The following is a 14931-nucleotide window of genomic DNA, read 5'->3' on the forward strand; positions in this document are numbered from 1 at the left end:
CATTCATTCATTCATTCATTCATTCATTCATTCATTCATTCATTCATTCATTCATCTAGAGCTGAAAGGGACCCCAGAATCATCTAACCCAACCTCCTCCTTTTGCAGATGAGGAAACTCAGGGCCAAGAATGTGAAGTGATCTGCCCAAGGTCAATGAAGTCGAAAGTAGCAGAGTCAGATTTGCTCAGGTTGTACGACTCCAAGCCTAGTACTCCTTCTGCTAAGCCACTGGTAAGACTCAGTCTATTTACCACAATTTGACAAATATTTATTGTGCTATGTGCTATATGAGGGATAGGGAAAGATATAATGATAATGTTATCAGATTTTTGAAGGGGGACTGATCACCTACTCTAACCTGTTCATTTAACAGAGGAAGAAACTGATGCCCAAAGAGACTTGCCCAAGGTCATAGAGATATTTAGTGGCAGGGCTGAAATTTGAACCCAGATGCTCCAGTTCCAAAGCCAGAACTCTTTCCTTTGTGTCCCTGACCTCAAGAAGCTTAGAATCTAATTAGAAAACAAGCAATGAATGTACACCAAGAATTCTTGTATAATGCCAATTTTCCACATTCAACATCATTTAGGCTACATTTTCCCATTCCATCTGAAAGCAAAAAAGAATGCCAGCTAGTAGCATGGAAGGATCTAATCATGAACTTTCTAGATGCTCCTCTCTCATTGAAAGTTTAACTACTCAGTTAAATTCAGTAAACAATTATTAATTACCTACTCCATACAAGACACAATCCTAGGCACTGGGGAACAGGACATCAAAAACAAAACAGTCACAGGTTCACTGAATACTTTTGTCAGGAGTTACCACATTTAGTACAGTGCCTGGCACATGGCAGGCATTTAATAAATGCTTGTTCCCTTTCTCTCCCATCTGTCCCATGGCAGTCAAATCTTCAGAGAAGAAATACCCACATTGGTTGCCACTGGAAAAATCCATTGAGTAGATCAAAGATGTCATGGAACCCTTGGTTGAAAAGTCCCAAGAGAAGGCAGAATACACACACACACACACACACACACACACACACACACACACACACAACACACAGCTGAGAAGGAGGCTGAAAGAACCCTGGTGAGCAAAACTGAGAGGAAGACCCAGAAGTGAAGAAGGGTGAGAGGGACCTTGAAGAGGCAAAGCCACCTAACAGGAAGGAATCTAGCCAAGAGTTCTCATGAATCAAGGCCCATTAGAAGGAAGTCTGCAGAGAGCCTTGCGAGGAAGGTAGATGAAGGGTGTCCTTGCTTCAGAATGACCAAAGGAATTCACTTAAGACTAAAGCTCTATGAAATTTTTTTTTGGGGGGGGTGGTTGTTCCACTTTGACTATATGGTTGGTGTAAGCAGCAGTTATATTTGGGCACTATATATAGACCTTTGGAAAAAGCAAGATGGTGCCTTGGTTGTTCTTTCCCCACCTTCCTCCCCACTTTCCCTGACACACAAATAGATAACGTAAGGCAATCTGAAGCTCTTTGAGAGTATAGATTATTCATTATTTGTCTTTATATCCTTTGTACCTATTACAGTGCCTGGTATAGTCAGTGCTCATTTATTGATTGACTAACTGATGGAGAGAATACTAGCAACTGGGGACTCCTGAGAGTCTTCATGGAGAAGGTAGTGGTTTTGTTTATTTGCAGGACAAATGACACCAGGCACCTGAAAATCTTTTAGTGGGTGGCACCATTTCTAAGAAGTTGGCATCCCCAAAAGCATGATGGGGGTAGAGATGGGGGGAGAGAAGGCCATTTCACTCAACAAAGAACAATCTATTCCAGCTGGCCGACTTACAATTGTGGTTACTGTGGCAGGTTCTTCTTTCTTCAGGTTTTAACTCAATGGGGCAGAGAGTGCTTGGCTGGTCGTCATTCGTTAAGCACTGCACTGAGCGATGCATCACTCCCCCTCCGCAAGTCACCGAGCACTGGAAATGAAACCTTGGTCAGCTGGGTGGCTTGGGGTGGCCCCCTTCCCCTTCCCCACCTTGAGGAGATGAGCTGGCAGGAATGGAGGGGACCATGACTCCTCCCTGCTGAATCACCTCTGGATGCTCCAGAGACGCAAATACAATGAAACTAGAAACAGACTGCATCCCAAAGGGTAAGATCCCCAGGGGATGTTCAGAAAATAAGAGTGGATGGCAATTCCCATGGAATCCACCATGGAGATCTATCTACGAGCTGTTTCCTCAACTTCAGAGCCATAACCAGGCATTTTGTTTCACAGGGAGGCAGCACAAATGATGACCAGGGGGGATATTGCCTAAAGTTTGCTCTCAAAACATACATACAATTTGTGACATAAAATAATAAAAGAAAGAATTAAAATAAATTCAGCTAAGTGGGAGTGGTAATTAATTTATTTATCTGTTCCTAGCTGTTGAAGGAAGTCATCTGTTATATTTTGGGACAGTTAGGTAGCATATTGGATAGCATATTGGAACTGGAGTCAGGGAGACAGGAATTCAAATCTTGCGTCAGATATTTGCTACCTGGATGATCCTGGGTAAGTCATCCACCCTCTTTCATCCTCAGTTTACTCATCTGTAAAATGGGGGTCATAATAGCACCTACTTCTCACAGAGTTGGTGGGAAGATTAAGTGAGATAACATAGGCATTTTGCAAATCTTAAAGCACTCTGCAAATGATATTGTGCCTACAGTTTTTGGCTCACTAGGGCAAAACCCTCATTGCTCCACCTAGTTAGTTAAAGCTTTCCTAAATTGGTGTCCACAAGATGGCTAGAAAAGTTCTTCAGTACCTTCATGGATCCTTACACGAATATAACATGGTCTTAGAACTTAAGAATATCTTCCTAATCCATTTAATGGAAAATGGCTTAGAGAAGAGTCTGATATGATCCAATCAGAGCCAGCTTGAGGCAAAAGTGAAGAGGGTGCCCTCTTACTTCCTCCTCTATTCTTCTGGTATTCCTGGTGATCTCCATCCTAGACCCACCCTGACCCCCAAACTAGCCTGTGTTCCATGTCCATTGGGCCTTGCCCTCAGCTAGCAGTGGTTGGACAGGAACCTGACGCCACGCAAGGTGTATCTCACCCCTCCCTAGGGTATGGGCATTTTGATAGGAGTCTTCAACCCTCACAGACTAAAAGCAATGCATCTCTAATGGTGGAGTTTGGAGCACGGTGATTGGAAAAGGACAGAGAGATTATTTAGTCCCAAGAAGCTTTTCCAGTATCCCTCAAATCGCACCAAGTCCTTAGACCCCAAACACAATCCCCACCTATGAGGCTAGTCTCTTTCAGACAGATTGAATTTTCTTTTGGATGTGAATTTGATTTAATTAGTATCAGATATTCAGCTTGTCTGTATCTGACAGTCCTGGGGCACTGAGACCTAAAGTGACTTGCCCAGGGTCACTAACCAGTCTCCAGAGCCAGGACATAAACTCAGGGCTTCTTGACTCCAAAGCTGGTATGACTGTCTCTAAGTCACTAGCTTGGTAATTGGTGCTAATACCAAAACTGGTACTCAAGTCCAAAGAGCTCTATTTGTCAATATGCTTTTAAGCACAGCAAGAAACATCTTTAAGACCAGATCAAACAATGCATTGAGGATAGAGAAGCAACAGGAGAGACTCACCATTGTATTCACTCTGGAACCACCATCCTTCTCCCTAATTTGCTCCCCATTCCTTTCTCTGCTGGATTCCATTAACCTCCACCCATCCTCCACCTCTCAAGCCTGGCCTAAAATGGGCACAGGGAATTTGGGAGTTTGGTCTGTGTGCCACCATGAACTAGTCATGCCTCAAAGCATTCTGCTTTAAAATTCCCCAAGAATTCATTATTGTTGTTGTTCTTTGATTCAATTCTCCCGGGGACTTCAGTAGAAGAGACTAAGTGGGGAGACTGATAGAGTAAATTTTGGAAAGGCAGGAACAGTGTTACTTTTCTCTCATCAGTTCATTCCAACCTTATTACCCTTACTGGAGAAGGAGGTCACCCCGGGTGTGCTAACGGGAATGATGCTGAGAAGAGATTGGCTGCCTGGCCCTGAGAGCTCTTCCAACTTTCATTTATCAAGGAAACATCACTCCATCATCTACTTACGCTTCCCCAATTTCCAACTCTCCAGGTGGCTGAGACAGGGCACTCCCTTTGGAAGCAGGGATGGATGCTGGGAGGCTGGGTGCCTGGGCAGTTGATGGTATTCTGGTAGCCGTACTCATAATGATCTTTCCCGGTGTAAATTTCACTACAGGAAACTAGCCTTTGTTTATAACCCTTGCCGCAGGTCACTGAGCACTGTGGAGAGAGAGAGAGGTTCAAGAAATGACCCAGAGCAGCTCACAATGGCCCTCTAACCTCACTACTGCCACTGACCCGGTGACCAGCCCTCTCAAAGCCTTCACTTTGTTAGCTCCAGGCACCCACGAGTTCACACAATTACTTGGATGGATTCAGCTGCTCAGCAGTAACCTGGATCCCCTACTTGGGGGGAGCCTCACACTTTGCTCTCCGAGGAGTAGAGATGCTGCCTCTCCAACCCAACCCAGACATACCCAGCAATAAATCAATTGGTCAATACACGAGCATTTTGGTGCCTACCATGTGCCAGGTTGGCACAGTTTTAACCACAGTGGTTAATTAATAATTTATTATTATTATTTTTAAAACTTAGGAATTAGGGTCTTATCTAGTCTATTTCTTTTAGCCAGCTTAATCAGTTGCATGTTTTAATTAAGGATCTCTCTTCTCTCCCTTCCCTTCCTCTCTCTCTTCTTTCCTCCCTCCCTTCTTTCTTTCTCCCCTTCTCCTTCCTTTCTTCTTTTCTCTCTTCTTTCCTCCCTCCTTCCTTCCTTTCCTTTCTTCTTTCCTCCTTCCCTCTCTTCCTTCCTTTCATCCACCACTTACTAGCTATGTGACCTTAAATGACATCCTCTGTGAGGCTTCAATTTCCTCATCTGCAAAATGGGGATTAATTAATCAACAAGCTCATATTAGACTAAGCTCCGTGAAAGCAGGGACCAGCTTAGACATCCATTTGTATCCTCAGGACTTAGCTTAGTGGTTCGCACATACTAAGTGCTTAATAAATGCTTTTTCATTTATTCACTCACTCATTCATTCACTCATTCATGATTTGCCAGGCATACCTCTAAGATCTAGGGATACAATGGAAAAAGGTGCCCTGCCCCCAAGAAGCTTCCATTCTAATGGCATGATAACTTCCACCTCACAGGTTGGTTGTGTGGGTCAAATGAGATACTACATGTAAGGTGCTATGTAAAAACTAGCTACTGTTTAACCAAACAAATGGCTTCCCAAGGAGATGAGAAAAGACATTTCACTCAGTATCTGCTAACTGCACTTCCAGGTTAAGGACACTAACTGCTAGAAATAGTGGTGGTAGGTTTTATGTGTGTGTATGTGTGTGTGTGTGTGTGTGTGTGTATGTGTGTGTGTACATAAGTGTAGATACGTGTATGTAAATATGTATATATGTGAGTATGTGTATATGCATGTATGTATGTATATGGGTATGTGTACATAGTGTATGTGTGTCAGTATATAAGTATGTGTGTATGGATGCAAATATGTATGTATATGTTTATGTGGGCATGCATATATGGCATGCATGTGTATATGTATACATATGGGTATGTGGATATGAGTGTGAGTATGTGGATATATGTATGCATGTGTATATAGTGTATGCATGTGTTTGTGTGTGTGTGTGTGTGTGTGTGTGTGTGTGTGTGTGCATTTTGGGAGTTGTCTTAAAGCTCAAATGTTTTAGATCCAGAATCATCACACACATTTTCCCCTGGATGGCAGCAAAGTGCAGGGGAAAACAGACAGTAGAGGCACAGCTTGTTAAATCCAGGAGTCCAATAGAGTGACTAGTACACCCAGCCATGGGGTGTGCTAGCATCAGGACCCCTAAAATCAGAGAATGTGAGAGCAGGAAGGGCCCAAGGGCCATCTAGTTCAACTCCTTAGTTTTACAGATGAGGAAACTGAGCTGCTAATAGCATTGCAGATTTAGACCTGGGTGGGATCTGAGGTCATTGAGCCTAAGTCCCACATTTTACAGATAAGGAAACTGAGGCCCATAGAGGCATTTAGAAGAATAGCTTTCAGGATAAGGCTGAACATTAACTGTTGGGTTCTGCCCTGGGAAGACCACATCTAGAATATTATGTTCAGTTCTGGACACTACGTTTTAGGAAGGACATCATTAAGCTGAGGAAGTCTGGAGGAGGAAGACTGGGATGGCTTAGGGTTCTTGCCACAAGTGGATTGGTTATAGGCTCTCTTTCTTGAGTATTTTGACCAATATTATACTATTGTATTATATATTGCATCAAATATATTATTGTATAATACGATATATAAAACAGCATGCATTTATGTAATACTTTAAGGTCTGTAAAGTTCTTTAATGCATATATTTTCTAAAATTCTTTAATATATACTTAAGTAGAGATGAGATCTTCATCCATCAGACATAGCAGATATTCCTTCTGTCTATGGGTCGGAACTAGATGGCTGCTTAAAACTCTTTGATTTTGTGATCTCATTTGCTCCTCACAGTCACCCCATGAGGTAAGTTATTATTATCCCTATTTTTCAGAAAGTAAATATAGCATTCTTTCCACCACACCACTGAGACAGCATGCCAGGTGTTGAGACCTACTTGGTTTATGCAAGCATTGGTAATCATTCAGAAACAAGGATGTTCCTAATTGCTTCTTGTGCTCCCACAGATCAAACTAAGCTTTGTTCACTGATGAAAAGGCAAGTTGGAGGTTTTAAGCAGCCATCCAGAGGATTTCAGGATCAGAGACAATTTTGCCTTAATTCTCTTGTCCTAATTTTCTTAACTCTCTCCCTAATTGCCTTAATTCTTTTCTTTGACCTAGGTTTAGAGAGACACCATCACAGTACTGACGAATGGACCACTGCTGACTGATGAGCCTGCAGAGGGAAGGATGAGGAACAACCCCGAGGGATAGACAGCTAGCTCCACAATTACACGAAGCTTCTTTGCTGAGGAGTCTCCAGACTTGATGAAAGGGAGAAGAAAAGGAGGAAGCTGGCTATTTCCTGAAGACTTCATATAGCCTTATCAGGCGAGGTAGAATCCACTCCCTACGATAGCAGTGGTTACAGATCTCTTCTTTTATGATTAAAGAGTTTCCTGGCCATTTTTATAACCTTCTCCATCACCTCACACCAACGTGAGGGAAAATAAGCAAAAGTGATCAAATAGGCATGTGAAAATCACTCGAGGGGTGAAGGAAGATGCAATGACACATCAGCTATGGAGAAAGTGGTGGAAGGCAGGAGACCTGGCAAATCAATGGTTGTCCTGGAGTCACTTAACTGGTGCATGCCTCAGGTACCCTATTTATTAGATGAGGATAATTTTGGTTTCTTCCTTTCATTCCAGCTATTCTGATGAAAAGATGGGATAACATGTGTGAAATTACTTGTGTGTCCTGGACCCCTGTGGAAATCTGGTGAAGCCTAGGGACCTTTTTTCAAAATGTTTTTTTTTAATTAGGAATTAATAAAGAAGGAAATTCTTGATGTCAGCTAGAGGGTAGTCAAAATAAAGATATAATTTCCTCCCCGTGTCAGGGCATAGACTCCTCTAAATTATCTGTCCATGGACCCTATAGTGATGGCAGGAAGGTAAAGAACCCTTGCTTTGAACCCAAAGTGCTCCATTTGTTCAGAAATTGGTATTATTACTAGCATATATTATTGTCTCTTTTATACATGATCATTTTTCTTTATTTAGAGTAATGGGAAGGACCAGAGGCCTTGGATATACCTAGATATCCTTCTATATGATGGCAAGTGCTAAAGGCATGTTCACTTGCTTAAATTTGGCAACACCCTTAGTAGGGTACGGGGCTTGTTTTCAAAATTTCAGAACATTAGAATCAGTTTGGTTTTTGACTACCTAAAATTTACATGGAGAAAACTAAGTGGAGACGGGAAGGTAGTTCTGGAAGTGTGAACCCAACGTAGATAGGCTTTCTTTGCAAGCCATCCAAGCCTCTGAAAAGGGGTCAGGAACCTCAGAAGCCTCGAGTTGTAGCTGACCTGCTGTCACCGCGTCTCTTGGGCTTCAGAAAACACATTTTTGAATGGGATTTCGGAGGCCTGCATAGGTGGTATCTGGAAGTGCAATTAGGTGAGTTATGAGATATGCCTTTAGGGAAAGGCAGGCCACCTCCCAGGGAGGATGGGAGAAGTTCATTCCTGTCAATCTCGCTCATAGAGCTTCATGTTTAAGTGAGGACAGATCTCAGAGAACTACCGGCTTTGTTAGACCAGGAAGTCTTTAGAGAGAAAGAACTGTAGAGTGTGAAGACCCCCAGAAAGAAAATTTAATTCCAACAGAGAAATAACATGGGGCAAAGGAAAAAGTGAGAGCTCCTGCGTTCAAATTGTGGCTTTGCTACTTGTTACTCACATAACCTTGTGCAAGTTGCTTGACTTTTCCAGGCCTCAGTTTCCTCATCTGTAAAATGAGTACACTGAACTAGATGACCTCTGAAGGGCCTTTGAGCTCTGGACCTATGATCTCGTCATTATGTAACCTCTAAGTGGATAGAGTTTTGAATTTGAAGTCATAAAGATCTGAGTTTGAATCCTGCTGCAGACCCTTATCAATCAATCAACCAACAAACATTTATTAAGTGCCAGGCTCTGTGTTAAGCTCTCAGGCTACAAGAGGCAAAGGAAGTCCCTGCCCTCAAGGAGCATCCCGATTGATAGGGTCCCATGATGTTGGGGGAGGTCCTTGTTGATCCATTCCCACCCCATCAGTTGGTCAAACCCTCTGCACATAGTTGGGACAATAAAGCAAGGGGCAGCTAGGTGGACCAGTGGATAGAGCACTGGCCCTGGATTCAGGAAGACCCGAGTTCAAATCCAGCCTTAGAAACATAACACTTACTAGCTGTGTGACCCTAGGCAAGTCACTTAACCCCATTGCCTAGCCAAAAAAAAAAAAAAAGACAATAAAGCATTACTGGCCACCCCCACGGAATCTGAATGTAGAAACTTCCTTCCACAATGAAAATTGGCAAGCTCTGTATAACTTATACTTTGGAGACTATTTAGACCCAAGAAGCCTTTGCAATTTTTCTCAAATTACTCTGGATTGCCTGGCCCCTCTGGCACTGCCTACTTATGAAGCTGCCATGCTGGTGACCAGACTTGATTTTCTTTTGTACCTGGACCTGTGATTTAATTGGCACAAGGAATGCGCAGTGTATGAACTAGCCCTACAGATGGATAACCTTTGTAACATCCCTCATATATGTCCCTCTTCTCTCCTCTGACACAACCGAGGCTCTGGTATAGGACCTCACACTTAGACTATTGCAAAAGCCTTCTGGTGGTCTCCTGGCCTCTCGTCTCTTCAGTCCACCCCCCACTCTGCTATCAAAGTGCTCTTCCTAAAGCATAGGAATGACCAACTGTGTTACTCCCCTGCTCAGTAAACTCCCATGGCTCCCTATTACCTCCAGGAGTAAATATTAAATACTCTGGCTTTTAAAACCTGGCCCTCCCTACCCTTCTAGCCTTTTTACCCTTTCTTCTCCTCCATATACTCCATGATCCAGCTACACTGGCCTGCCTGTTATCCTCACAAATGGCACGTTATTTCCTGTCTCTGCCTTTTCATTGACCATCTCCCAGGCTTTGAATGCCTTCCATCCTTATGTCTGCCCCCTGGCTCCTCAACAACCTTCAGGACTCAACTTAAACCTCACTGCAAGAGGTCCTTCCATTTTGTTGTTTTTGTGGTTCAATTGTGTCCGACTCTTTGTGACCTCTTCTTTGAGCTTTTTTTGGCACAGATACTGGAGTGGTTTGCCATTTCCTTCTCTATGTCATTTTACATATAAGGAAACTGAGGCAAACAGGGTGAAGTGGCTTGCTCAGGGTCACATAGCTAGTAAGTGTCTGAGGCTGAATTTGAATTCTGGTCTTTCTAACTCCAGGCCTGGCACTCTATCCATGGTGCCACCTCACTGGCACCACGAATCTACCTTGTACATGTCTTTTCTGGACACAACTGCTTGTTGTCTCCCCCATTAGAACAAGCTCCTTAGAGCAGGGACATTACCCTCCTTTCTTTGTATCCTGAGCACATAGTAACCACTTACGGAATGCTTGTTGACCTATATAGTCTTAGAAAATTGTCCAGGGCAATGAGAAGTTAAATGACTTGTCGAGGGTCCCACTGTCACGATGTTTCTCAGGCAGGATTTGAACCCTCCAAGGTCCCATTCACAATCCACATCTCATGCTATGTCTCTAGGCATGATTATCATTTCTAACTAATTATGTCACCAAGCCTTTCCTAAGGAAGCAGGGAAAGGAGAGAACTAGCTTCCCAAAGGTCTCCCTATAAATGGTGGAGATGCCGCTTCCCCTAAACAGCTAAGGCCTGGGCCTGCTTGCTCCCAGGCCTAGTGCGTGCTGCTGCCCGCCATGCTGAGAGAGGTACCTCCGACCATTCGCCGGTGATCCAGATGTATTCACACGGCTGCAGACTGCAGCTTTCTTGGTCTGCTGGCCGCTGGCTCGGGTCACAGTGCAGGCTGTGTTCCTCAACCTCGTTTCCATTCACGCACACCACCTTTCGATACCTGGAGCCTGCTCCACACGTCTTTGTACACTGTAAAAACACAAGAAGGGATCGCTGGACAACCATCTGGGCATCACCTGCAGAGTGTCCAGAAAGGTCAAGGTGTTGGCCAAAAGGAAGCCTTCACCATGTGGCCAAGCTACTTTGTGGGTGTAAGTCAGTCACCTCTGGAAGGAGTCTGGCCTTTTGGGCCACTGAGGAACACTACCATCTGTTGCTTAGGTGCAAACTTTATTATATAATAGTGATTTACAAACTGTGGGCTGTGGAACCCAAGAACATAACGTTATACCAGGAGCACCAGAAATCAGACTCCCGTTCTTACTGCACAGTGGTAAGAATGTAGAATCTGGAGAAAGAGGACCTGGGCTTAAACCCTAGTTTGGACTTTATGACCTGAGTGACCTCGGCATTTCAACTTTTTCAGTGAACCTCCCTGGGTCTCAGTTTCCTCATCTGTGAAATGAGGGGCATGACCAGATAAAGACTTCTTCGATATTTATTAACTCCATGTCACTATGATTAGATTCCTTTGTAATTGTATGTACGTTATTTTCTGCATCATTCTGTGAAAGGGCCCATAGGTTTCACCAGACTGCCAAAGGGGTCACTCTGAAAGTTGAGAATCCCTGAACTAAATGGTGCCTAGGTGGTACAGTAGATAGAGCACTGGGTCTGGAATCAGGAAGATCTGAGTTCAGACGCAGCCTTAGATACTTAATATTAAGTCTAATCTCTCTCTATCCACCTCAGTTTCCTCATCTATGAAATGAGGATAATAATAGCACTTACCTCACGGGGCTGTTGTGAGGATCAAATGAGATAATATGTTTAACATATAGCCAAGCACACAGTAGGCATTTAATAAATGCTTGTTCCTTTTCTACCTTTTTCTACTTTTAGAACTAAGTCTATGATGCTATTATGTGCATCTATAAAATCAGGAAACTGGAATGAAACTTGAAGGTCTTTTTCTCTATTAAATCCTTTGAAAAACACATTGTGTTTTGTAAAAGCAAATGACCTTGAAAGACTTGAGAACTTTGACTTGTGACGTGACAACCAGGATTCCAAAAGACAAAGCACGCAGTCCATCCTCCTGCCTAGACACGGCAGACTCCCTCCAATCCAGAATCAAACACACATTTCTGGATGTGGCCAATGCAGAAATCTGCTTTGCCTGACTATGTATGTTTGTTACAAGAGTTTTGTTTTCCTTTCTCCCAATGGGGAAGAAAATGGAAGAAAAAATGCTTATTGATGAAAAATTTTCTTTGAAAAAAAGAACACTTCCCACATCACATTGGCTGGTCTTCGACTCAGGCCTTCTAAGTATTCTTCCACCTGTATTCTTTCTGTTAGGCTGTGATGCCCTCATCTGAGCAAATAAATAAGCATTTTGGGATGAGGCAGCCATGATTCATTAATGCCATGGGCTTACCGTTTCCCTCTGCTCCATTCCTGAAGGATGGTTAAGCCCTTGATAAAAACATTACTCTTCTAGTGCCTGAGGAATTGAGATGAAGTAATGAAGGGCATGATAGGGGAAAATAAAGCCTCTAATGATTTTAAGATGCAGTTATGGTCAAGTGGATTATAGAGTGGGGGACTTGGGAGGCAGAACTATCTGAGTTCAAATTCCACCTTAGACATTTATTAGATAAGTTATGTAAGCTTCCTCATCTGTAAAATGAAGGGGTTGTACTGGCAAACCTCTGAGGAGCCTTTCAGCTCTCTATAATTTTACCAACTTTCTCATCTGTAAAATGGGATGATAATAAACAACCTCACAAGATTCAAATGAGACACATAAAGTGCCTTGGAAACTCTGAAGTATCATATTATTGTCTGGCAGCCAGCTGACATGTGGATGGCACGCTGGGTCTGGAGCCAGTAATCCTGAGTTCAAATCCTATTTCAAGACACTTACTAGTTTGTGTGACATTGGGAAAGTCAACCTCTGTTTGTCTCATTTGTAAAACTGGGGATGATGATAGACATCTAGGTGGCACAGTGGATAGCATGCTGGGCCTGAAGTCAGGAAGATCTGAGTTCAGATCTGGTCTCAGACACTCATTAGACACTGTGAGCAAGTCATTTAATCTCTGTCTACCTCAGTTTGCTTAACTGTAAATGGTGATCACAATAGCACCCACCTCACAGGGTTGTAACAAGGACCAAATGAGATAATATTTGTCAGGCACTTAGCACAGTGTCTGGCACATAGTAAGTGCTTAATAAATGTTTGTTTCCTTCCCTTCTCTTATTAATAGAGGCCTGAGTCACAACCAAGAGCCAGAACTATATAACCAAAAAACCCAAAATGGAACCTGCCTTAATGTATATCAGTTTATGGTTATGCTAATTTCTTTCTTCCTACTGTTCAGTCCCGTTTCCTCAGTCATAGAACCCATTGATTTAGAATAACAGTTCTTACATTGGGATCCACAGTCTTACAGGTCTGTGGAAAGATTTCTGGGGAGGTAGGGGCAAAGAGGGGGTCCATAAAATTGTATAGAAAAAAACTATACCTTTATTTTCACTAACTTTTGGTTACCTTTGTAATCCTCTATTTTATTTTATGTTTTAAAGCTATTATTCTGAGAAGAGGATCCATGGATTTTACCAGATAGCCGAAAGGGTCCATGACTCAAAAAGAGATTCATTATTTTAATGAACAGAAGAATAGAATAGAAGAACCCTCAGACTAGGGCATTCTGGTAGCTGGCCTGAAAGGACCCCAGCATCATTTTAATTTCCAAAAGATATTCTGAAATGTCATTATGGATCTTTGGAAAATACGACCAAGTGAATAGTTAATAATTCTAGGCTGCCTTGATTCAAGGATATTCCATAATTCAGAAAGAGGAAATAATTGAGGAGCTGAGCTCCCTGGGACAGCTAATGCTAACAGGCAACATCTTCCTTTTAATGTACTTCCTCAAAGTGGAGCTAGAAGACCCTACCAGTTATTAATCTGAAAAATGGGGAAAAGGACTTATCAGCTGTAAAAGGCTTCCAAAGTGTTACCATTTCCAACTAACTGGATTAGCCCACGGACGCTGATGTGAAAGGAATCATTTGCTGTAATGGGCTGAAAATTTCATGCCTGGAAGACTGCTTTCCAGTCATCAAGAACTTGAAAACACCACAATCAGTAGGAAGGGCCCCAAACTTAGAGAAGCCAACCAAGGCGATGTCACATAATCTGCTGTGTGAGGTTGATTGTTTTTCCCTGCCTTTATTTTCCAGACTATGTGGGCAGAAAATCACAGCCCCCTAAGAGGAAATTGGGTCATATTCTGAGGAGGTTGTGCTGAATTCTTTTGCAGTTGGGACCAAGGGCTGAAAATGAATTTTCAAACATTCAAAACAAATGCTTTTTGCTCCTTAGTCGTAAATCAGTGAGCAAATGGAAAAAATCAAAGGAATAAAGAAATGTAAAATACAAAATTATTTCTGGAAATCCGATAATGAAAATTGATTTTTTTGGGGGGGGGAGGGTTAGGAGAGAGCCTTTCAGGTCCTGTGTGATGACAATGAGCATTCTGAGACTCTAGCACCTCCCTAAGGTCCCAAAAGCAATTCCTATTCATGGGATTTCCTTCTTATAACTTCAATGTCATGGTTGTATTTTTCTTTTTGTCATTTTAAGAGTAATTTGGGATTCAGAGTTCTTAAGCATAAAACAGTAACTTATCGGTTCACAAAATGAAACACCTACTAAGGACCCAGCACACGGTCTGGCGTATAGCAGGCACTTAATATGTGTTGCCTGATTGATTGTTTGAAACTCTCAACTGGGGACTTCTTCCTTTTCTGACTATGGCTGGTTAGCTCATTAGGTTGAAGAATGAGGCTGTGGGTTTGGTTCACCCCACAAACCAGTTAACTTCATTCTACTCCAGAAGGTCAATCTGCTTCTAAGGGATTGTGGGTAAAAAGATGTGGATAGAACAAAGTCATCCTTCCTTAGCACTGGGAGAAAAACAAATAAACAAACTCCCTCAAAATCCCTGTTTTTCTGATGTAGTTATAGCACCTTCACATCACCTCTCATTAATTTATAGAAACCAATGATAATAAAAATTAAAATTGTAAACATTCACATTCGGTTATTTGATTTTACTGGAATGCTCATCACCAGCCCCCTAGGCAGATTTTCAAATCCCTTTTCTTCTGGTTAATGAATCATTTGAGTTTTTTCTTCCTTTTCACTATACACTCAAAGAAAATGCATGTAACCAAGAGGCACAGGCCTT

The 14931-nt window shown here is 42.5% G+C and overlaps 1 protein-coding gene across 3 annotated transcripts in view; it reads right to left on the bottom strand.

Moving 5' to 3' along the window:
• ADAMTS9 (ADAM metallopeptidase with thrombospondin type 1 motif 9) overlaps positions 1-14931 on the bottom strand; it is a 195313-nt gene that overhangs the window by 19052 nt on the left and 161330 nt on the right. For all 3 annotated transcript variants that reach the window (XM_027863777.1, XM_027863776.1, XM_027863778.1), the window contains 3 exons: positions 10529-10699; positions 4099-4293; positions 1817-1949 (listed from right to left, as the gene is read on the bottom strand). In XM_027863777.1, coding sequence (XP_027719578.1) covers positions 1817-1949; positions 4099-4293; positions 10529-10699 — 499 coding nt within the window. The remainder of the gene's footprint in view (positions 1-1816; positions 1950-4098; positions 4294-10528; positions 10700-14931) is intronic.

Source organism: Vombatus ursinus, unplaced genomic scaffold (genome assembly GCF_900497805.2).
Source record: "Vombatus ursinus unplaced genomic scaffold, bare-nosed wombat genome assembly UNPS02014773.1, whole genome shotgun sequence".
NCBI classification, from domain to species: Eukaryota; Metazoa; Chordata; class Mammalia; order Diprotodontia; family Vombatidae; genus Vombatus; species Vombatus ursinus.